The sequence below is a fragment of the Ailuropoda melanoleuca genome, chromosome 16, assembly GCF_002007445.2.
Source record: "Ailuropoda melanoleuca isolate Jingjing chromosome 16, ASM200744v2, whole genome shotgun sequence".
NCBI classification, from domain to species: domain Eukaryota; kingdom Metazoa; phylum Chordata; class Mammalia; order Carnivora; family Ursidae; genus Ailuropoda; species Ailuropoda melanoleuca.
In genome coordinates this window covers 483,804-509,165 of record NC_048233.1, presented here as the reverse complement: position 1 = coordinate 509,165, position 25,362 = coordinate 483,804, and the positions used below count along the sequence as shown (strand labels likewise).

General features: G+C 38.5%; 1 protein-coding gene, 1 non-coding gene and 1 pseudogene across 11 annotated transcripts in view; 1 reads left to right on the top strand and 2 right to left on the bottom strand.

Moving 5' to 3' along the window:
• BCL2L13 (BCL2 like 13) overlaps positions 1-25,362 on the top strand; it is an 87,227-nt gene that overhangs the window by 21,982 nt on the left and 39,883 nt on the right. For 3 of the 10 annotated variants that reach the window (XM_019807483.2, XM_011234191.3, XM_034645536.1), the window contains 3 exons: positions 12,936-13,025; positions 15,900-16,056; positions 20,125-20,218. In XM_019807483.2, the coding sequence (XP_019663042.1) occupies positions 12,936-13,025; positions 15,900-16,056; positions 20,125-20,218 (341 nt within the window). Of the gene's footprint in view, positions 1-12,935; positions 13,026-15,754; positions 15,857-15,899; positions 16,057-20,124; positions 20,219-25,362 lie in introns of those variants that run through there. The other 7 variants (XM_034645533.1, XM_034645534.1, XM_034645535.1 and 4 more) reach the window with 5 other exon arrangements.
• TRNAK-CUU lies at positions 1,308-1,380 on the bottom strand. The gene has a single exon. It is a non-coding gene; the product is annotated as a tRNA-Lys (tRNA).
• LOC109490762 lies at positions 5,385-5,554 on the bottom strand (annotated as a pseudogene).

The window sequence follows — 25,362 nt, the reverse complement described above, 5'->3', positions numbered from 1 at the left end:
CCCTTAACCGCTGTGCCACCCAGGCGCCCCTATTTTTATCTTTATTTTAATTTTTAGAGAGAGCTTGGGAGCCAAGGAGGAGGAGAGACAGAGGGTATCTTAAGCAGGGGAAGAGAGAATTTTAAGCAGGCTCCCTGCCCGGAGCAGCACAGAGCTGACACAGGGCTTGATCTCACGAACCTGAGATCATGACCTGAGCCGAAATCAAGAGTTGGACACTTAAAACGACTGAGGCACCCAGACCCTCCTACTGTTTTGTATTTTAAACAAGCCATGCTTATTACTCAAACTGAGCTGCTCTAGGATGGTACATTCCTGTGGTAGCGATTACTAATGTTCATCCATATCTAATTCTTATCTCCTTGCTGGGAGCATGGGAAAATTGCATTTAGGCAAGGCCATGTGACGGGTCCTAGACAATGAAATATGAGTGGTGTGATTTGTGTCCCTTCTAGGCTGTGGCATTTAAGAAGAAAGACTGACTTCTTAGAGGGAAAAATTAGGTTCTTCTGTCTTTGCTACTTTACTATCCTATTTGTTATTTAAAATGTGATACAGAGCTCATTCTCATACCAAATAGGATCTGTGGTAGCATCCATTGGTGTAATGCGGGTAGGGTTTGGTTTCAAGTTCATGAAGCAGTAAGCATGAGAAGGAGAGATTAAGGGAGGTGACCCAATTCATGACACAAGATTTTTGTCACATTGAATGTTTTTCATTTTTTCCTGAGTCATGTGCTGATTATAGACTTTTCCATAAGTAGTTAACGCTACACTTTTCCAGAACTAGCCAACTCTTCCAGACAGTGTTAGTTTTTGCTGAATATAGTCAACCCTGTTCTGGATTATATATTCTGACTAGTAGATGTCTTGCTGACTTACATATTTGATGTCATATAACTTCTGTTATGCACAATGTTACATTTATTACTATAGAGCACCTTGTTGCTGAAGTAATTAATATGGATTTACTAATAAGACATTTCTTTCTTAAGTTAGAAGGGGGAGTAAGTTCATCTGTTAGTAATATGACTATCAAACACATGTAGCTGTGCTACTGGTTTGTTACTCACTCAACCATTAAGCAGTCACTCCCCATGTTCCCCTCTTCCCTTCAGCCCCAGGCAGCCACTATTCTACTTTCTGTCTCTATGAATTTAAATCTTCTAGGCACCTCATTTGAGTTGAATCAAACAGTATTTGTTCTTTTGGGTATGACTTATTTCACTTAGCATAATGTCTTTAGGGTTCATTCATGCTATAGCATGTATCAGAATTTCATTCCTTTTTTTTTTTAAGTAATCTCTGTGCCCAACATGGGGCTTGAACTCCTGACCCTGAGATTAAGAGTCACATGCTCTACCGACTGAGCCAGCCAGGCGCCCTCATTCCTTTTTTAAGGCTGAATAATATTCTAATGTATGCATATCGCACATTTTGCTTATCCATTCATCTGCTGGTGGACATTTGGGTTATTTCTCCCTTTTAGCTATTGTGAATAATGCTGCTATAACCATTGGTGTTATAAACATCTGTTTGAGTCTCTGCTTTCAGTTCTTGTGCGTATATACTCAGGTGTAGATTTGCTGGATCACATGGTAATTCTATGTTTAATTTTTTGAAGAACTGCCTTACCTTTTTCCACAGTAGCTGCATCATTTTATGTTCCCATCAGCAATACACAAGGGTTCCAATTTCTCTACATCCTCACCAATACTTGTTCTCTGTTTTTTGGTTTTGTTTTATAATAGCCATCCTAATGGGTGTGAAGTGTGGTGTCTCATTGTGGCAGCTCATTTCTTTTATTGCTGAATAATATTCCATTGTATGGAAGTACCATAGTTTGGTTCTCCATTCCCCTATTGAAGAACATCTTGATTGCTTCAAAGTGTTGGCAATTATGAATAAAGTTGTTTTAAAAATTCATGTGCCAGTTTTTATGTAGATAGAAGTCTTCATCTCATTTGGGTAAATACCAAGGAGTATGATTGCTAGATCATATGGTAAGAGTATCTTTAGTTTTGTAACAGACTACCAAGCTGTCTTCCATAGTGGTTGTATCATTTTGGGTTTCTACCAGCAATGTGGGGGGAAGGGGTTCCAGTTTCTCTATATCTTTGCCAAACTTGCTATCATTGCTTTTCTAGAGGCTGTGTGGTAGTATCTCCCTATGGTTTTTTTTTTTTTTTAAGATTTTATTTATTTGACAGAGAGAGTGAGAGAGCATAGGCAGGGGGAACAGTACAGGGAGAGGGAGAAGCAGGCTCCCTGCATGGGGCTCGATCCCAGGACCCTGGGATCATGACCTGAGCTGAAGGCAGACGCTTAACCTTCTGAGCCACCGAGGTGCCCCCTCCCTATGGTTTTAATTTGCATTTCCCTAATGGCTAATGATGTTGAACATCTTTTCATATGCTTATTGGTCATTTGTATATCTTTGGAGAAATGTCTATTCTCATCCTTTGCCCTTTTTTGATTGGATTATTTGTCTTTCTCTTGTTGAGTTACAAGAATTATTTATTTTTATATTTTTTTAAGCTTTTATTTGTTTTATTTGACAGAGCTCGAGCGAGAGCACAAGCTGGGGGAGCAGTAGGCAGAGGGAGTGGGAGAATCAGGCTCCCTGCTGAGCAGGGAGCTGGACACAGGGCTCCATCTCTGGACTCTGGGTTTGTGACCTGAGCCAAAGGCAGATGCTTGACCGATTGAGGCACCCAGGCACCCCTAAGAATTCTTCATATATTTTATTTTATTTATTGTTTCTTTTCTTTTCTTTTTTTTTTTAAAGATTTTATTTATTTATTTGACACAGCCAGCGAGAGAGGGAACACAAGCAGGGGGAGTGGGAGAGGAAGAAGCAGGCTCATAGCGGAGGAGCCTGATGTGGGGCTCGATCCCAGAACGCGGGGATCACGCCCTGAGCCGAAGGCAGACGCCCAAGGACTGCACCACTCAGGCGCCCCTCTTCATATATTTTAGATACCAGACCCTATCAGATACATGATTTCAGATACTCTCTTCCATTCTGTTGTTTGTGTTGGTAATGTACTTTGATATATAAACGTTTTTAATTTTTTTAAATTTTATTTATTTGAGAGAGCGAGAGAGAGAGAGAGAGCACGAGGAGGGGGAGGGTCAGTGGGAGAGGCAGACTCCCCATTGAGCAGGGTGCCCTGTGCGGAACTTGGTCCCGGGACTCCAGGATCATGACCCAAGCTGAAGGCAGTCACTTAACTGGCTGAGCCATGCAGGCACCCGAAACATTTTTAATTTTTATGAAGTCCAGTTTATCTGTGTTTTCTTTGATTTCTTATGTTTTTGGTGTCATATCTAAGAAGCCATTACTTAGTCCAGAGTCACACACATTTTCACCTATGTTTCCTTTTAAGAGTTTTATAGTTTTAGCTTTTAAATTCAGATCTTTTTTAGGGGTGCCTGGCTGGCTTGGTTGGCGGAGTGTGCAACTCTTGATCTTGGGGTTGTGGGTTCAAGTCCTATGTTGGGTGTAGAGATTACTAAAAAAAAAAAAACCTTAAAAAAATTTAGATCTTTAATCCATTTTGAACTAATTTTTGTATATGTTTTGAAGTAGGCATATATAGATTCATTATTTTGCATGGTAATGTGCAATTATCCAAGCACCATTTGTTGAAAAGTTTCTTCATTTCCCTGTTGAATGGTCTTGGTTCCCTTCTCAAAAATCAGTTTGACCTTAGGGGCACCTGGGTGGCTCAGTTGGTTGAAGCGACTGCCTTCGGCTCAGGTCATGGTCCTGGAGTCCCAGAATCGAGTCCGGTGTCAGGCTCCCTGTTTAGCAGGGAGTCTGCTTCTCCCTCTGACCCTCCCAGCTCTCATGCTCTCTCTCTCTCTGTCTCTCAAATAAATAAACAGAATGTTTTATTTTTATTTTTATTTTTTTTTAAAGATTTTATTTATTTATTCGACAGAGATAGAGACAGCCAGGGAGAGAGGGAACACAAGCGGGGAGTGGGAGAGGAAGAAGCAGGCTCATAGCAGAAGAGCCTGATGTGGGGCTCGATCCCACAACGCCGGGATCATGCCCTGAGCCGAAGGCAGACGCTTAACCGCTGTGCCACCCAGGCGCCCCAACAAAATGTTTTAAAAAATCAATTAACCTTAAGTATGTGGATTTATTTCTGGCCTCTCAATTAGATTCCATTGGTCTGTCAGTCTGTCTTTATTCCATAATTATACAGTCTTGATTATTATAGCTTTGTAGTAAGTGTTGAAATTATAAAGTTTGGGGAGCCTGGGTGGCACAGTCGTTAAGCATCTGCCTTTGGCTCAGGGCGTGATTCCAGGGTCTTGGGATCAAGCCCCACATCAGGCTCCTCTGCTAGGAGCCTGCTTCTTCCTCTCCCACTCTCCCTGCTTGTGTTCCCTCTCTTGCTGGCTGTCTCTCTCTGTCAAATAAATAAATAAAATCTTTAAAAAAAAAAACTAAAGTTCGAGTCCTTTTACTTTGTTCTTCTTTTTCAAAATCGCTTTGACTACTTTGTGTCTCTTGCAATTATGTATGAATTTTAGGATTGTCCTATCCATTTTTGGGAAAAAAGGCAGTTGGAATTTTTTTTTTTAAGATAAAGTTTTCAGGGGCGCCTAGGTGGCACAGCGGTTAAGCGTCTGCCTTCGGCTCAGGGCGTGATCCCGGCATTGCGGGATCGAGCCCCACATCAGGCTCCTCTGCTGTGAGCCTGCTTCCTCCTCTTCCACTCCCCCTGCCTGTGTTCCCTCTCTCATTGGCTGTCTCTATCTCTGTCGAATAAATAAATAAAATCTTTAAAAAAAAAAAAAAGATAAAGTTTTCAAGTAATCTCTCCACCCAAAGTGGGGTTCGAACTTAAAACCTTCTAAGATCAAGAGTTGCATGCTCCATGGCCTGAGCCAGGCAGGTGCCCTGCGGTTGGAATTTTGATGGGGATTGCATTGAATCTATACACCAATTTGGAGACTGTTGCCATCTCAAATCAACTTTTTAAGACAGATTCTTATAACCCCGTCTCAGATTTTGATTCAGAGTTCGTTATTTCTAGAGATGTGTACTGTTTCATTCTTTTCTCAGCTTTTCTATCAGGAACAGTTATTTGATCCTGAAACCAGTCTTAGAGTGGGTGCGTGATGAAATTTCCCTGCATTCTTCTCCTTCAGTCTGTCCTCTCTCAAATCTGTCTCCCCGTGTGCAGGATACCTTGGGATGTGGGGACTCTGGAACCTGAAAACTATCATTGTAATTGGCTATTTTGTACTTTTATTTTTTAAACATTCATAACTGAAGTATTTTTATGTACAGTGAGTTAGCATGGATTTAGTTGGATTTCTGCAGTTAAGGTAGGTCTCTTGGATGACCCATTCAAGGAAGTTCACTTAATCCAGCTTAATGAAGCCTCCATACTTCGCATACTGACAGAAACACTGGGGCACATATTAAGGCCGGATTTCCGGATCTGACCGCGCAGGTTTGAGCAGATGCGGCAAGAATGAGAACCCTGGCCGAATTTCCTGGGATGGCTCCAGTAGTGCTGCTGGTGACCCATCTTGTTGTCTCAGATGCAGTGAGCCAAAAGACTGTTTTGTACTTTTAAAAATCTGTCTACTGTGGTATCATTTGGAGTATTTGTTTTTGCTGTTGAGGAAATAATTGAACCATGTTGTTTGTTTGTTTAGTAGATGTTTTTGATTATAACTATTTGGGTTTTCTTATTTTTTAAGTTTTTATTTATGTATTTGAGAGAGAGAGAGAGAGAGAGCATGAACAGGGGAGTGGGGAGGAGACGCAGAGGGAGAAGCAGATTCCCCGCTGACCTGGGAGCCCATTGCGGGACTGGATCCCGGGACCCTGAGATCATAATCTGAGCCAAAGGCAAATGCTTAACTGACTGAGCCACCCTGGTGCACCTTATTTGGGTTTTTTAGAGCAGTATTTGTCAAGACTGACTGCCTGAATGCTTATTTTAAAAAGATGATGGAGGGGGTGCTTGGGTGGCTCAGTCAGTTGGGCATCTGCCTTCCTCTTGGGTCATGATCCTGGGGTCCTGGGATCCAACCCCATATCGGGCTCCCTGCTTGGCAGGGAGTCTGCTTCTCTCTCTCCCTCTGCCCCTCCCCATGCTCATGCTCTATCTCTCTCACTCGCCCTCTCCCTCAAATAATTGAATAAATAAAATCTTTAAAAAAAAGATCATGGGTGCGCCTGGCTGGCTCAGTTGGTAGAGCATGCGACTCCATCTTCCGGTTGTAAGTTCCTGCCCCACGATTGGGTGTCGGGATTACTCAAAAAAAAAATTTTTTTTTAATCTTTAAAAAAAAATCATGGAGCCCTACCCCAGACCTTTTAAAGCAGATGCCCCATGATGGGGTTTGAGAATCTGTATTTTTATTATATTTGCTCAGTAATTTTAATGTGCATTCAGTTTGGAGACCCATAGATTTAGAAAGTATTTTGCTCTGCCCATACAACTATTCTAAACTTGTTGATCTGATATTCACTTTGAAAGCCTAGAATGTATTTCAGGGCTGGAATATGATTGCTGACTCCCACGACTCTTGGTTTGACACTGAAGTGGGTGGGATTTGGTGTGCTAAAGTCTGTTTATCTTTGAAACATTTTTCTCTGGGTTTATAGTGGAGGATTTTTGCTGCATTGGTGCTACTGGGTAGCTCTTCGCTTTTGAAATTCTGTGTTGGGGGGGTTGATTAATTGAAAATCACTGAATCTGTCTGTGTCATTGGTTAGCTAAATAAATAGCCTTTTGTGTCCTGACAGCAGTAGACCTTTTCTGGTTTAGGTTTTCCACATGGCTTATTATCAAGTATGACAACTTGTCTTGTGTAATCAGCATCACATTAGTTTCATGAGAATAGACACTCCTTTAATCAGCTGCTTTTTGTTAATCTTGTGGCTGAGGCATATGGTAACCAAGACATTATTGTCATTTACTTTGTGGCATCGTGGTAGTATTGGTGGTGGGGTGATTGGGTGTGTGGGTGTGTATATGTTTTAGGTATGTAGATTTTCCAAAAACAGATGGCAGATAAAACATTCATGTATTCCTTATTTGTCACTGTACATAAAAAATTATCATGTTTTAGAATTCAGTAATAATTTCACTTTTCAGAACATCTACTTCCTTAAAGATTTTTAAGTAATCTCTATACCTAACATGGGGCTCAAACTCACAACCCCAAGATCACAAGTTACATACTCTATGGACTGAGCCAGCCAGGTGCCCCCAGAAGATCTTTTTAATCTTGTTTTTATATGATTTATTTGAGCCTGGGCAAATCATTTCAACTTCTGTAAGTCCCATATTCTTCGTATAATGAGGAGAATGGACTAGATGGCCTTTATTTTACAGATCCTCCCAAATCTAAAATTCAGTGATTCAGGCATTGACTAAAACTCCCATAAGCATGGAGATAATAGTTGAGGTCTTATTCTTTCTGTTCCTCTTTTATAATATTCTCTGTCACAATTCTATCACCATAAATAGTCTAGTTAGTGTTCTGTGTATGTGGTTGGTCTGTACTCTTACCGTCTTATGTAAAATGACTTCTCATTTTTTGTCATTTGAGCTAGCCTCAAAATATACTGATAACTTTTTAAAAATTCCTGTAATTTATAAATAACTTTAATTTTGTTCGTTTTCTTTGTTTTTTTTTTTTTCGTTTTTTCCCCCGTAAGTGTCCTCTCTCCCCAGCAGTGTTGTCCTCGTTACGTGTGTATCTATACATTGTAGTAATTTGAGTCTTCATCATAGTGACAGTGATAGCTATCAGTATCAAGTATTTGACTTTTTTAGTCCGTGCTTAACAAAAGTCTAGGACAAAGGGAGTATCTCAAATAGTTTATAATGTAGTCAGAATGATAATGAACTATAAAATCATTGAATAGTACAAGACAGGATATACTTCAGTGTTAAGCTATGTGGCACAGAAGGAATGATATGAATGTTCAAATGGCAGTGATACAGTAGTGGTCAGTGAAGAAGATACCGTGGAGTAGTAGAGAGACTTAAATTGGTCCTCAAAGGAGTGGACAGAATTTGAGTAATCAGGAAAAGGAAGGGCAGTCCAGGTTAGGTAAAAATGTAGTTATAATATGTCCTTTTTATTAGTGAAGAAGTTGGCAGTGAGTTCATACTGGGCAGGAATACCAATGAATTTTTTAAAAATTCCTTACCACATATAATTTAATGTGGCTTGTAATAATACATAATGGAAAAATCTAAATGAATTAATTAAATAAGACTATTCTAATAAAATAAGACTAATCTAATAAAATCTTAGGTCCCATATGGTAATACTATCATCGAGCAGTGTATTTGGTTCTGAGGCAAAAGCCAAAAACAAGTGAAGGTATACTTAGTTCCAGATTTTTTTTTTTCCATAACTAGAAGCTATACTATTTTCTTTTAAGTGGAACATTATTCTTTAAAAGATATTTTTTTCACTTAGAGCTTTATTATGTAGGGCACAGAGAAATGTTGTGAATATCAGACATGGTATTAACTTTCAAAACACTGTCTCTTAATGTGATTCTCGATAAAAGCTAAGGAAGTGGCACCAAAGTGCAGCCCAGTTAAAACAGCTAGTTAACACTATATGGGGACCTATATTATATGTATGTACTTCTCTGATGATTCAGTCTACTATGAGGATATAATCTAGAATGCAGAGGAGTGGGGGGATTACCTCTCATGTCAGACTAAAGAACAGATTTGGGGCGCCTGGGTGGCTGAGTTGGTTGAACAGCTGACTCTTCATTTTGGCTCAAGTTGTGAGATTGAGCCCTGTGTGGGGTTCTGCCCTCAGTGGGGAGTCTGCTTGAGATTTTCTGTCTACCTCTGCCCCTCCCCACTTCAAATAAATAAATAAATAATTCTTTATAAGAAAAAAAGATTCAACAGGTTGTATCCTCTAGCAAGATTCTGAAATATTTAGGTGCTCTACATTTCCAGTTAAGGGCAAGCCAAGAACAAACTAGCAGATGTTAAGTTTGGAATGTTTTTACGGAACTTAAAAGGCTAACCCAAACTTTCAGCATGGTTTTTATCCTGTTTCTGTCTTGGAAGTATGATTGAAGGATTATCAGCAGGTAAAAAAAAAGATTTCTCTTAAAAACACTTTCATTCGGGGCACCTGGGTGGGTCAGTCGGTTAAGCATCTGCCTTCAGCTCAGGTCACGATCCCGGATCCAGTCCGGCGGGGAGCCTGCTTATCCGTCTGCCTGCCATTCCCCCTGCTTGTGCTCTCTCTGTCTCTCTTTCTGACAAATAAATAAAATCTTAAAAACAAAAAAAAACCCCACTTCCCTTCACTGTAATTCATGACAATGATTGATCAAAATTCTTATGTTGTTGAATGTAAGAGATTATTTTAGCCTGGATGAAGTTTGAAGGCAAGTCTTTTAGAGACCAGTCACACCTAGAAACAGAAAACCATGGACTTCTTGTATTCAGGAAGGTAGCTTCTTAGTAAAACTTCTCAGATGAATTTATTATGAAATGTGCCTTCACATTTTAAAAACTTAACTTTCCTTCTGAATGTTTGAATGTAAATTAATTGAACTCTGTTGGATATGTGCTCGGTGGGGGGGGAAAGATTAGTTTAAATCAATGGATATTAAGCTGTATACAATATAATATAATAACCCTTTTTCATACTACTTGGCATTATGTAGACTGTCAGAAGGTTGGTCCTGCTGATCCAAACTCTTGTAGTACTGAACACAGATTCTGTATAAGCATCATTGATTAGAAATCTATGATGAACTGATTCTGTTCACAGAGACAAGATTTGGGGAAAGATCCCTGTCAAATAGTAACAACATTTTAGGGACTCAGAAGGATTGGTGAGTGCGAGCAATTGTCTATTGAGCTCATTTTTGATGTAATGGGACTTTATCTCATTAGCCTTGACAACATCCGTTTGAGGTAGATTTTATTTACCATTTTACATAAGAGGAAAGGCTCAAGAAGATTATTTTCCTAAGGTCACATGTAGTGATGAGCTGGAATGCTTGACTCCAAAGCTTATCTTCCACTTCGTTGATCCACCTTCCAGAAAGCCAGAGGGGAGAGAGATAATTTCACTGAAAGAAATAAGATTGATCTTAAATTAATTTCCTAGTCTGTGTTTGCCTTGTTTTAATAATGTCATAGTATGTTCCGGGGGTCACTTTACCTAGTATAGTTATATTAATCAGTGCTGTTGCAGAGCCATCTAGAAGTTTACAAATTATTTCTAAAAGGAAAACCTATTAGGGGCTCCTAGGTGGTGCAGTTGATTGAGCACATGACTTAGTATTGAAGCAGGTCAGAGCAGGTCATGATCTCAGGGATGTGGGATCGAGCCCTGTGTTGGGCTCTGAACTCAGCTCAGTCTACTTGTCCCTCTCCCTCTGCTCCTCCCCTCGCTCTCGCTGTCTCTCTCTCTCTCTCTCTCAAATAAATAAAGAAATAAAGAAAATCTTAAAAAAAATAAAAGGAAAGGAAAACCTATTATGATTACAGACAGTACTTGAGATTTATTAAGAGTCTAGCTCTAAGCAGAATAAGCCAGTCTCCAAAGACAAATTCTGTATGATTCTACTTACATAAAGTACTTAAAGTAGTCAAAATTGGAGAGACAGAAAGTAGAATGGAGGTTGCCAGGTGCTGGGGGTGGGGTGCGGGGAAGGAAGGAATGGGGAGTTATTGTTTAATGGGTGTGTGGAGTTTGTTTTTCAAGATGGAGAAAGTTCTTGGGATACCTGGGTGGCTCAGTTGGTTAAGTGTCCCGACTCTTGATTTCGGCTCAGGTCATGATCTTAGAGTCCTGGGATTGAGCCTTGTGTCAGGCTCAGTGTTTAGTGGACAGTCTGCCTGGGGATTCTATTCCTCTCCCTTCCCCCCTCCCCCTGAGCTTGTTCCTTCCCTCTCTCCCTCTCTCTCTCTCCCAAATACATAATTGTAAAAAATAAATCCTTAAACAAAAAGATGTAGAAAGTTCTAGAGATGGATGGTAGTGATGGTAGCACAACATTATGAATGTAGGTAATACAGCTGAACTACACACTTAAAAATAGTTAAGATGGAAAATTTATGTTACATGTATTTTACCACAATTAAAAAAATTAGGGGGGAACCTGTCTTTAAAGATGACTTTTCTGCTTAGGAAAATTTACGAAGATTACGTTCTTCATAGGATGCATTGTCTTCAAATTTTGCATAATAAATTATGTTTGTTTTATATAATGTTTAAAAGTTTTTATGTACGTAATTTCATGTAAGGTATTGATGTAGGCAGAAATGATAAATGAAATGTCATTAAGCAAATATATTAATCAGGACATTGAAGAGATCCTTTTTGTTGTACTTCAAGTAGAAATACCTAAGGAACTTTATTTTTTTCACAAAAAAAATTATTTTAAGTTTTATTTTGGTTAGTCTCAGCTCAGAAGGAAAGTGTTTTATAGTACTCAACTTTAAATTTGAAAACTAATAAAAAAATCTGTGAAATGTTGAAATATTCAACCTTTTGTTTTTCAAAGGTATTTTTAAAGACTTAGTAATGCTGTAATTATCAACTTTCTTGGTCTGGGGGGCGCCTCGCTGACTCAGTTGGTACAACATGGGACTTGATCTTGGGGTTGTGAATTCGAGCCCCATGTTGGGTGTAGAGATTATTGAAAAATAAAATATTTTATTTTATTTATTTGACAGAGAGGGACAGCGAGAGAGGGAACACAAGCAAGGGGAGTGGGAGAGGGAGAAGCAGGATTCCTGCCAAGCAGGGAGCCCGATGCGGGGCTTGATCCCAGGACTCTTGGATCATGACCTGAGCCGAAGGCAGACACTTAATGGCTGAGCCACCCAGGCGCCCCTAAAAATAAAATCTTTAAAAAATCAAGTTTCTTGATCCAAATTAATAAGCTCATCTTTAATTCAGCATTTACTTGCTTGCAAAAAATCAAAACATGCAAGTGGCAAATCCATCTCTTTCTAAAACTTACCAGTGGTAGAAAATAGTGATATAAACAGTAGAAAAACCACTGGAAATGTGTCTGTAAATATATTCTGAATGTGAGAGGGGTGGGGTGTCATATTTGGATTCAGTGTTTTAGATGAACTGTTGAGGCAGGAGAAATTAGTAGATTTTAAAGCATGTTGTCTTCATATTCTCCTTCAGAGCTCTTCCTCTTTGTTCTCCATTCTGTGCCACACACCAAGACCTTCCTTTCCTTTTACTACATGATAATAGCTTGTGGCCAGTATTTTTGGTATACTCACAGTTCTCTTAAGTTGGAGGATATAAATCTTTTGAGGATAATAGGTCTTTTCTTGAGCTGCAGTTTGCATGAAGATGTGAAGATAAGGGACCATGAATATCAGTTTTCAAAGAGATTTATCACTTACTGAGATAACATTACAGGTTTCTTTTTCTATTATGTTAAAAATGTTTCTGAGATACTTGCTTCCTAGCTTCCCAACCAGAAGATGAGGAGGGCACAGCCTGGATTAATGATTTTTTTTTAAGATTTTATTTATTTATTTGAGAGAGAGAGAGCGCGTGCATGCATGTGCATGAATGGAGGGGAAGGGCAGAGGGAGAGGGAGAAGCAGACTCCCCACTGAGCCGGAAGCCCAACTTGGGGCTCAATACCAGGACTCTGGGACCATGACTTGAGCCAAAGGCAGACACCCAAGCCACTGAGCCACCCAGGCACCCCTGGATTAATGATTTTATATTCACACTGACCTGAGTTTGATTCACAGCTCCTGCATCGTGGTGGTCTAACCTACCCAAGCCTCAACTTCCTTATCTTTCAATATGTCTGAGCCTGGTAGCCTTGATAAAATGAGTTTTGGTTTGTATTTTCTGACTTAAATAGTTAAAATACTACCCATATTCTAATGGCTTCTCTCTCTCTCATAGCTTCACAACCTCTGGATCAAGAAGTTTTATTAAAAGTTAAAAGTGAAATTGAAGAAGAGCTAGAATCTCTGGACAAAGAAATTTCTGAAGGTTAGTTATTTAGTAGACTTAGTTTCTTGTGGTTTACTGTTGGTTTAATATTTTACAGTAGAGCATTCTCAACATTACACAGCTTCATTGGTATAGGATTGATTAGAAGGGTGAAACCAGAAGGTATCCTTTTTTCTTTCCTGGGGTATAGCTTTATAAATGTTTCTAAACCACACCTGACAGCCTTTTCCTGGTGTTAAGTAATAGACTAAACAATCATATTAAGGTACTTCCCATTTAATGTCATTTGATTTATATTGGTGTTTTTTAAATTAATAACAACATTAAAGGGGAAAATGTAAGTAAGTTGCTTCCATTTTTGCATGTATGTATGCTACAGATAGTTGTAAGAGTAATATACATGTAATTTTGTGGTGGGTGGGTGCCAGCTGCTTGCTTTACTGGCATTCTATGCCCTGTATCCTGTTTGTACCTTGGAACAACAATGATTCTGCCTGTTCTTCCCCCAGTTAGAGCATGGCAGTACAACATGGAGTAAGGAAGCAGTTAAAAAGTTGGTAGTTTGAGCTGAGGAGAGAGAAGCTGTGATTGCTTCTTTCATTTGCAACCTTTTATACTTGTATCACCTTCATAGTTTTAAACTTTATCTGTGGGGTGCCTGGGTGGCTCAGTTGGTTAAGGGTCTGTCTTCGGCTTGGGTCTTGGTCTCCGAGTCCTGGGATCAAGCCCTGCATCCGGCTTCCTGCTTGGCGGGAAGTCTGCTTCTCTCTCTCTCACTCTGCCCCACCCCGTGCTTATTCTCTCTCTCTCTCTCTCAAATAAATAAATAAAATCTTTAAAAATAAAATAAAGTTTATCCATGTGCAGGAATATTGAGTTTCAAAGGTCATTTGAAAAGGAATGAAAGTTACAGAATTCTTGAATCACTATATTATACGCATGAAATGAATATAACACTGTATGTTAACTATACTGGAATTAAAAACCTTTCATTTTATTTTATTTTACTTTATTATTATTATTATTATTATTTTTTAAAGATTTTATTTATTTATTTGACAGAGATAGAGACAGCCAGCGAGAGAGGGAACAAGCAGGGGTAGTGGGAGAGGAAGAAGCAGGCTCCCAGTGGAGGAGCCTGATGTGGGGCTCGATCCCACAACGCCGGGATCACGCCCTGAGCCGAAGGCAGACGCTTAACCGCTGTGCCACCCAGGCGCCCCTATTATTTTTTTTTTTAAGATTTTATTTATCCATTTGACAGAGAGGGAGACAGCCAGCGAGAGAGGGAACACAAGGAGGGGAAGTAGGAGAGGAAGAAGCAGGCCTCCCAGCCCAGGAGCCTGATGTGGGGCTTGATCCCACAACGCCAGGATCACGCCCTGAGCCGAAGGCAGTCACTCAACGACTGAGCCACCCAGGCGCCTCTCATTTTATTTTTTTAAGATTTTATTTATTTATTTGAGAGAGAGAGGGAGGGCACAAACTGGGGGTGGGGGTGGGCAGGCAGAGGGAGAAGCCAGACTCCTGCTCCCACTGTGCAGGGAGCCCAGTGGAGGGCTGGATCCCTGGACCCCGAGATCATGACCTGAGCTGAAGGCAGATGTTTAACTGACTGAGCCACCCAAGTGCCCCTTATAAAAAGGTTTTCAAAAAAGGAATGAGAATAATTAATTCATCCCATCAGGTGGAATAAACTGATTAGAATCTGGTTTAAGAAGTTCCATGTTTATGAAGGTAAAAACGAAATCTTAAAAACAAAATACTTGGGGTGCCTGGGTGGCACAGCGGTTAAGCGTCTGCCTTCGGCTCAGGGCATGGTCCTGGTGTTCTGGGATCGAGCCCCACATCAGGCTCCTCCGCTATGAGCCTGCTTCTTCCTCTCCCACTCCCCCTGCTTGTGTTCCCTCTCTCGCTGGCTGTCTCTATCTCTGTCGAATAAATAAATAAAATCTTAAAAAAAAATAAAATAAAAAATAAAAACAAAATACTAAGAGTGGGATGATAGCATTGGAGTTGCTTTACGTTTATCATTCTTGTATGAAACTGGTATGTAGTAATGTACTAAATTGGCTTGTGTATTTTTTAGAAAATATTTATTGGAGAGAGAGAGAGCACGAGAGTGAGCACGAGTCAGGGAAAGGGGTAGAGGGAGAGGAGAAGCAGACTCCCCGCTGAACAGGGAGCCCAACTTGGGGCTCACCCCCAGGACCCTGGGATCATGACCTGAACTGAAGGCAGATGCCCAACCAACTGAGCCACCCAGGTGCCCCCTTGTGTTTTGTTTTGTTTAAAGATTTTATTCATTTATTTGAGAGGGAGAGAGAGTGGGCAAGTGGGGGGAGGGACAGAGGGAGGCAGAGAGAGAGAATCTTAAGCAGATTCCGCCCTGAGCCCAGAGCCTGTCATGGGGCTTGATCTCACAACCCTGAGATACATGATCTGAGCTGAAGTCATTTACTGACTAAGCCACCCAGGCCCACTTGGCTTGTGTATTTTAGCATGTCAGTTTAGTCTCTTTGTTCTTATAAAACTAAAATTTTCCATAAAAATCTTTCCTTTAAAAAAAAATCTCTAAACTAGGACCTATTAAGCCTTGTGTTCAGGAAAGATTAATATCCCATAATAATTGTCTGACCTTAAGTGGCTTATAACCATTAGCTTGTTTCCAGTAGTAGGCGTCTTAATCCCCTGAGTTTTTGTAGCACATTTTTTTTCTCAAATTTAAGATTTAAACTTAAAGTTTTTGCTTTTTGTTTTTTGTTTAGTAATCTCTACACCCAATGTGGGGCTCGAACTCTGGACCCCGAGATCAAGAGTCCCGTGCTCTTCCATCTGAGCCGACCAAGCACCCCTGCAGCACAACTTTGGTATTATTTATTAAAATAGGTTTCTCTTTTACCCTGTCTTCAGCATTCACCAGCACAGGCTTTGACCGTCATACTTCTCCTGTGTTCAGCCCTGCTAACCCAGAGAGCTCCGTGGAAGATTGCTTGGCTCATCTTGGAGAAAAAGTATCACAGGAACTGAAAGAGCCTCTACAAAAGGCGTTGCAGTTGCTCCTCGGCCAGTGAGTTACCATTGCTGAGTGGGGACTTGCTTCTCTAAGTAGTGTCTGGGACTCTCGTGCAGCACTGGATTGGTTAAGGCGTTGTTTTAGGTGGACACTGTCACTTCTTTTCTCACTTTTCTTTACTTTTTCTTTCTTTGTTTTCCTGAAGCATCTCTGTTTGTGTTTTGAGTGACAACTTTTGCATCAAAGTGGTGATTTAACTGTTCCGACATGGATTTGATCATTTGTGTTTACTTGTTGAGCTGGCAGGTTTCAACAAACGCTTTCACTGCTCTGTAAGTGTAAATGCACTATTTCACTTGTCCTGACCACTTTTTGCTACCATTCTGTCTAGAGGCCAACATAAACATAATGGTTAGGTTTTTATGCACTGTAATGTGGCATTAACATCATATTAGTATTTTAGGTATCCCAAATGTGTGCACATCTGTCCGTGGAACTGCTGCCACATTCTTATCGTGGGAACGTCCCTGCTAACTATGTTTTTGACTGTTAAAGCTCAAGCAAGAAGCTCGTAGTGAAAGTATGTTAAAATAGAACCAAGTCATCTGTTGTACATCTAAAAATTCTTTTCCTCTAATTCTTTGCTGACAATCATTAAGGAATTGGTATGAATTAGAAAAAAAAAGTTTTAATGAAGAATGGCATCTAAAACAGGATGAGGACTATTTCTTCACTAGAAGAGTCAAAATTCAGATGCCAGATTACTGGTGTAGTAAGGTAGTTCCTCACTTTCACATAGGCAAAGGTTGTATGTTACCATTTGTCAGAAGGAAGCAGTTGGAGTTTAAGGAGAATTCAGTTTGTTTCTGCATACTCTGGTGACATGGGCAAATGTGAAAAATCCAAGTTAAGTATAGGACACTGAGATGAAAATCGTATTTGGACTTTTTTAACTTTATATGTGGAAAGCTTTAAAAAGAAATGTGAAGAGAAGATTATGGGTGCCAGAAAATAAAACTTAAATAGGAAATTTGGATGTACAGTGGTGACTTTAGAGTGTTCTGTGGAACTTAGGGGCCTTGAGAACATGAGGGAAAGGTTGAGTGGGTGGGGTTTGTTAGGCCTTTGCCAATGCTTCTTAAACCAGAATAGCTATATTTTCATACATTTTTTAATTGAGGTTTCATGTAAGATTTGAAGAAACCTGTTTTGCCCCCCCAAAAAAAAAAAAACCAAAAACAAAAAAAAACTTGTAAAAGCTATTGGGACAGGGAGTAAAATAACTGAGAAGTAGAAGGCAAAAAATTCTGTCTTCAGCTTTGATACAAACTATTTATGGCTTTAAGCAAACCATTTCATTCTATATCTAAATTTCCCCATCTATTAATTTTAACTTTATTGGGATATTATAAGCTCTCTGAAGAACAGTGTCATATAGGTATTTTTTTGGTATCCTTTTCATAATCTACAGGAAAAATTGGTATCTTGTCACTGCAAAGTAAATTATATTTAAAAACATACAGTCAGGCGAATCCTTGGTGGTTTTTTCCCCCCACACCCTGAATACTGATGTAATTATTTCATATTTTTATTTTTATTTATTTATTTAAAGATTTCATTTTTAAAAAAATTTTTAAAGATTTTATTTATTTGAGAGAGAGAGCACAAGCAGAGGAGAGGCAGAGGCAGAGGGAGGAGCAGACCCCCCACTGAGCAGGGAGCCCGACATGGGGCTCGATCCCAGGACCCTGGGATCATGACCCGAGCCAAAGACAGATGCTTAACTGACTGAGCCACCCAGGTGCCCCTAAAGATTTCATTTTTAAGTAATTTCTACACCCAGAGTGGAGCTCGTACTCACAACCCCGAGATCAAGAGTCACACACCCCACCGACTGAGCCAGCCAGTTGCTCCTGACATAATTAGTTTTTATGTTGGTACCTCTGGTTGTACATCAGAGTCAGGCCTCTTTATGAATAAGTTTTTTTTAGTAATATACTTTTGAAAGTTGTTAAGCTCTGTTACTAATACCTTAAAAGTAGTTAACTGATGATGAACTAGTATTATACAGGTTGATGGGAGTAATTTGTAAGGTAGAAAATACCACTTACTTCTTCAGACAGTCTTGTTCAAGTGGGAAATTAATCCTGAACGCTGTATAGCCAAGCCCCAGCAGTGTGAAAAGCTTCCCCCTGCCCCTTTTTCCTCTTTGCTCTGTTCAGATAGCTCATTAGATAAGGCTGATTTTTCACCTACTTGCTTTTTTTTCTATGTATTAGATTTCCGTTGAGTGTTTTAGTCTGCTGGGTCTTTTATGTGCATATATGTGTGTACATATAATGATTCAAATCATGTTTCATCCTGAGGGATGCTAAAGTACTTTAACCCGATAGGCAAACTACCAGTAAGGACTACTGTGACCCACAGCAGCATCAAACAGTTCAGGAAAGGAAGTGAAGGGACTGATAGATGCAAGTAAACTTCAGGGACAGTAATAAGCATGTATAGTATCTGAAATTCAAGTTTTATAACTACCTACTAGTTAGACCAAGGCTTCTAAAAAATTCTAAGCTACTTTAATGGTAATATAGTATCAGGAAGATAATACATAATATCTTCTTAAAAAGGTCATCCCGTGTGTCTTAACCTCCTTTCAGCATCTCTGTGGTATTGATTTTATATTGACTTGTGTAAAAAGATGATACCTGTGTCATCAGAATTGGTTTCTGAAGTATGTAGACCAGCACTGTACAACAGGTGAAATGCAAGTCATGAAATGCAACTTAAAATTTCCTAGCAGCCACATTAAAAATTAGGATTTTTAATCTATTTCATTCAACCTACTATATTCAAAATATTACAGCTTTAACAGGTACTCAATATAAAAATATTAATGAGCTATTTTACATTTTTTTCCTTACTGAGTCTTAGAAATCTAGTGTGTATATTGTGCTTTGAGCGTGTCACTAGCCACATTTCAAATGACCATTAGCCACATGTGGCATCGAGACATTACTGTGGCATGTTTCAAAATCCTAATTTAAAATAGGAGTAGTGTGGCCTTTGGATCCAGATCTAGTTGGGTGTGAATTCTTGCATTGCTGGTTGCCAGCTATGTGGATTTGGGATAGCTTCTCTGAGCTTCAATTTCCTGATGTGTAAAATGATAGTATGTAATATAAAATATAAACATATAAAAATATAAAACTGAACGGTAGGCTACCGATAAGTGGTAGCCATCCTCAATTATTAAATTTCATAGGCTGAAGAGATCACAGACCCGAGTCAGAGCAGAAAATGCCTTTGGAATGGATTTTAAAATCCTATAAAAGCAAGATTTCTACCCCTTTTTTTACATATATGTTAATACTTTGCCCACAAAAATGGGGGGTAAATTTTATTAAATCTGATATTCAGGCTGTTGATGCTTTCGTATGCCACTTGGTACCAAGTCTTTGTTGTTGTTGTTAATTTGTACATGAAATCAAGTCTTAAACGTAGTACCCAAATTCCCTCAGTAAATTAGTGAGTGTTTTTGTCATCACTCAGTGATTTCAGTTTTGGTATGACTCGAATTTACGTGGAAATAATCAGAAAGGCTTATCTCTGCCCTCCAGGATTTTATGTCATAAGACTCCAAGTTAAAAATAGAGCTCTGTTTACTGGCCTTGTTTAGTCCAACTCCTTATATCCTCAATTTGAGAGGTCTTTCAGTGACATGTTTCTTTAATTTTAAAATGTTTTAAGTTTTTTGCCTTTTAAAAAAGTTAAAATTGCTTTTAATAATGAGGTTATTTTTGTTACTATTTTTATCTTATTTTAATAACCCAAGTGTGTGTTTATCTGCGACATGGAAATCCTGTTGGATGAGTTTCAATTACTTTAGAAGTGTTATTATTTATTATTATCTTGTTATGTTATTAGTTGCTTTCCCAAGCTGATAGCATGCCTCTCAGTGAATGGGGAATGCTTGAAGTAAATGCATACCAAATGTTAAAAGCACATCTCATACAAAACAGTATATTGAATAGTCTTTGGTACTTTAGCAAAAAGTTCAACACAGAATAGTGACTGTATATTTATTCATCTGGAAATTTAGAATTTTCCTTCTTTGTGACCCAGACTTTTAAAAAAAAATCTCTACAGGCCAGTGACATATCAGGCATATCGGGAATGTACACTGGAGACCACAGTTCATGCCAGCGGCTGGAATAAGGTATTAACCAAATTATCTTTTCTCTTACAAGATTTTAGTGTGTTGTTTAAAGAGCAGGAGAAATTGTTAACATCATATAAAAAAAACTGTTAGAGCTCATTATTTAATGCATAAATCCAATTATGGTAAGTGGACGTTTTTGATTAAAGTGGTTTTTTGATTAATCCTGTGAGATTCTGGTTGGCCCAAAAATATGTGTACCATAGTATGCCATTCTTTCTTCCTACCTATTCTGAATTTTCTATCATTTCTTCACTTCTCTGTATTAGACGTGACATTTATCTCCAGATGGTTATTTATTACCCTGTGTGTATGTCTTGGGGCGAAAAAGAATAAGAGCTTCATTTGGGAGACTGCTTCTTCTGGTTTTCTCTCTCTCTCTCTCTTTTTTTTCTTCTGGTTCTCTTAAATGAGTAATACCATTTGTGTTTTATAGTTTACAAGGTATCTGATGTCACATCTCATTGGATCATCACAACCATCCTTTGCAGAAGATAGAATGGATTTCATTAGCTTTTGTTTTGTTATGTATTTAGTTAGATGAGGTGAATAATCAAGAGAAAAAAGTTAAGTGACTTGTCCAGGACCCCTTGACTAGGAAATATTGAAACCAGTGCTAGAGCTGAGATCTCAGATCTTCTGATTCCAGCTTTAGTGTTTTTTTCCACTGTACCATACCGCTCATCCATGATCTCAGACTGTATTATCCATTTATAGGCAGAAAGTCTAAGGAAATGCAGTATAGGAGGGCTCAGCTCAATATGAGGAAGAAGTGTGGCCCTTAGTGATCTTGTGTTAGGGATGAGAAAATTCAGTAGAATCATTTTTATAAATACCCACCTCTACTCTGAATTGATTTTTTTTTAAGTTTTCATTTTTATCCAACTATTCCATATATCACTCGGCACTTATCATGACAAATGCACTCCTTAATCTGCATCACCTGTTTAATCCATCCCCCCACCCCTTGCCCTCTACTCAGAACTATTAATAGTATGAGTCAGACAGTGTGACCTTACATACCTAATTTATGTATAGTGTTTTTAGTCACTTTATAATACAGGCTTTGGAAGCGTTATAGTGTAATAATTAGCATCATAGGCTTTGTAATTGGACTTATTTCAAATATCAGCTTTGCCACAGACTAGATGTGTATCTTTGGACAATTCATTAAGCTCTCTATACTTTTTTTTTTCTAAGTTTTGTTTAAGTAATCTCTTCACCCACCATGGGGCTCTAACTAATGACCCCGAGATCAAAAGTAGCACACACTTCCAACTGAGCCAGGTAGGCATCCCTCTAAATCTTCATTTTCACATATGTGAAATGGATCTAATCATACTAACCTCATAAATTTTACTAGATTTAAATGACATAATATAGGTTAAATGCTTATTTAGCACATTGCCTGGCACCATAGTAAGAACGCAGTAAACAATAGCTATTACGTCAGATTTAACACATGAGAACTTGTTCGAAAATAGTCACTGTTATGGAGTTTTACTATGTTATTTAGCTGCAAATAACTTATTTAAAAAAGCTTGTTTAATTTCCTTTCTTGGAATAAAAAACCCTCTGATTTGGATATTTGAGATGCATTTATTTGTTTTATAAATAAGAATGAGCTTGGTTATGATATATTTCTTAGTATGTCAAACTACACATGTTTAGGTACTTAATATTACTAGCCTTCTTCCCCTATTTTATGTTCTCTTCCTTTACCTCTTGTACAGTGACTTTTAATAGTCAACTCTTACATGTCCTCCTCCCCTCGATCCTAGGGTTGTCCTAAAAAAAAAAAAATCTGTGTAAACCCCAGACTTCGCTCTCTCTCTTCACCCGTCTGATTTTTCCATCGTCTGCTTCATTTTATTCCCTCAGATGGACCAAGGGCCAAGGCTGTGGCTTAAATAAATACCTCATATAAATGAGGCATGCCAGTTAGAGTATTATTTGCTCTGCTGTATCCAGTATTCCTCTCCTACTAAGTCCTCTAAGGCTGAAAAGAATGTGGCTGTCTGGTAGGTAAATAAGGCTCAAATGAAACATGCATCAGAGAGAAGAGAAAAAAATGTCCACAGAGCATGCCACATGAGATAAACTGAATGAATAACTGTTTATCTGTATAGGGATTCTTTTTTTTTTTTTTTTTTTTTTTAGATTTTTTTATTTATTTATTTGACAGAGATAGAGACAGCCAGCGAGAGAGGGTACACGAGCAGGGGAGTGGGAGAGGAAGAAGCAGGCTCATAGCAGAGGAGCCTGATGTGGGGCTCGATCCCATGACGCCGGGATCACACCCTGAGCCGAAGGCAGACGCTTAACCGCTGTGCCACCCAGGCGCCCCTATCTGTATAGGGATTCTGAAAGCATCTCTGTATCAAAAGAGGTGGAGGAAGAAAGCTGGTTACAAACCTGTATTAATAGTATGATCCTTTAAAAAAAGAAGTCCAAAAAAAAAAGCCCATGTAGAAATGTAGGTATGTATATGCCTAGAAAAACAATTGAAATATGTGCCAAAACATTAATACATGGTAATTATCTCCAAATTGTGGGTTCTTTTCTTTCTTCTCCTGCCCCCACATGGGTATTGTTTTTTCCCATGTATTTCTCTGCTTCTGAGAAAAAGAATGATCATCAAAGAGAAGAAGCCATGAAGTGCTTACCTTTGCCTTTTCTTGGGGGTGTAGAGCCTGCCAGAAATATAATTATGCTCAAGTACATTAATTGAAGGCACTGTGCATGCCGTTGGACTGCTGACTATAATTATGTTATCTGCAAAATTCCATAACTGCTCACAACACATTAATAATCACTGCATTTTTTTTGACCCTGATAAAAACAATTATTTTAATGGTGTTCTGGTACTGTAAATGGTGTGCAGAGACACATCACACTTTATATCTTACTATCCTCTACTTTTCTCACCCTCTTTATATCCTTTTTAAAATAAACACTGTCGGGGCCCCTGGCTGGCTTGGTCAGTAGAACATATGCCTCTTAATCTCGGGTTGTGGGTTTGGGTCCCATGTTTGGTGTAGAGATTACTTAAAAATAAAATCTTTTTAAAAATAATTATAGAATAAAATAAACATTTTAACTGGAAAAAGAGAGTCAGCTATAGTGTTAGTACATGCTGTTCACTGCGTAATAAATAAACTTTAGAAAAATAATAGCAAAAGTAAATGAATTATTTGCCTGGTTAATTTTTAGTGACGTATTAAATCACTAATATTTTTAAATCTTTGTTAAAATTTCTAGCATACACAAAAGCACAGCGAATAATATAGGAAATCCCATGGATCTTGTCACTCATCTTCAGTAATTATCAGCATATGGCTGGTCTTGTTTTACCAATTTCCCATTCTCCCCCAGATTATTTTGAAGTAGGCCGTAGATATCACTTGATTCATAAATACATTAATATGTATTTCTTCATAAATACATTAGTATATATTTCCAAGGATGATGTAGCCCTTTTTTTTTTTTTTTTTTAAAGATTTTTATTTTATTTATTTGACAGAGATAGAGACAGCCAGCGAGATAGGGAACACAAGCAGGGGGAGTGGGAGAGGAAGAAACAGGCTCCTAGCAGAGGAGCCTGATGTGGGGCTCGATCCCAGAACGCCGGGATCACGCCCTGAGCTGAAGGCAGACGCTTAACCGCTGTGCCACCCAGGCGCCCCAATGTAGCCCTTTTTTTTGAGGTATCTCTTTTTCTTAACCAACTGATACCACTATTATACTTATACCTCAAAATAATTAACAGTAATTCTATCATCGCATAATCTGTTTAGTACTCAGATTCTTCCAGTTGTGGAAAAATACCTTTGTGAAAAGGTATTTTTGTAAGATGATTTTTTGAATTGTGATCCAAACAAGGTCCATGCATTGCATTTGGCTGGTAAGTCTCTTTGTCTTTACTTATTAAAAAAAATGAAATATAATTCATACCATAAAATTTATATTTACCCTTCTAAAGCATACAATTCAGTGGTTTTTTAGTACATTCACATATTTATGCAGCTGTCTGCGTTACCTAATTCCAGAACATTTTTATCTTGCCATAAGGAAACCCCACATCTTGTAGTAGTCACTCTCTGTTTCCTGTTCCTCCCAGCTCCTAGCAATATTACTTGGTCTCTAAATTTGCCTATTCTGGATATTTCATATAAATGCAATCATGTAGTATATGTCTAATGTGGTATGTTATACTCTCTCTCTCTCTCGTTTTTTTCTTTGCTTACAAGTTATTTCTTCTGTAAAATTTCCTACTTTCTGGATTTTATTGACTGAATCACTGAGATGTCACTTAACATATTCCTTTGTGTCTATATTTCCTTTCCATTGGTAGGTAGATCTAGAAGCCTAGTCATATTCAGGTTTAATCTTTTTGGCAAGAATACTTCATTGGTAATGTTCCTTATTTCCTGTGGCATCACACTGGGTGATACATAATGCCTGGTTGTTGCTTAAATTTTATTTTGAAGCATATAGGTCAAACATTCAAACCTAATCAATCAAAACAGATAAAATTTGTGGGATATGACATTTACTGGAATTGTTAAGTTATAAGTTGGTTACTGAATAGTAAATTGATGGATCAAAATATGTATTTTATCATTACAAATGTCTGTTCTACTGGAACAGACCCTTGGAGCTATAAATTAATATACTTCATTTTTGTACCTAGCAAGCTATACATTCTTTAATAATATAATATTGTTAGCATGGTACCTATGAGGAGACAGTGAATGGAGGTGTTCCTTTTTGATGGTCAGAATTACCTTAGCATTCCTTTACAAAAGGTATTGGAGAGAAAAATAATTTATATGTGTTGTGGGGATTACTATTATCCAGTAAGGAAATGACTTAGAGGAATTCAAAGAGTAAGACTGTTTGGTGCCTTTTTAGTCTTAGAGATATGAATAGTGGGGACTTTTAGGAATGGATGCTTGGGGATCCAGTTTTCTTTTTTTAAGCATTTTTTTTTTTTAAGTACTGTGGGGGGGCGTGCAAAAAAATAGCAGATATTAGGTGATAATTTCTTATGGGTAGTACACTGCCAAGTTGATGGAATCGGTTGTAGAAATAACTTATGGGGTTTTGTGTGTGATTACAAAAATTAGAGGGCAAGTGGGTTT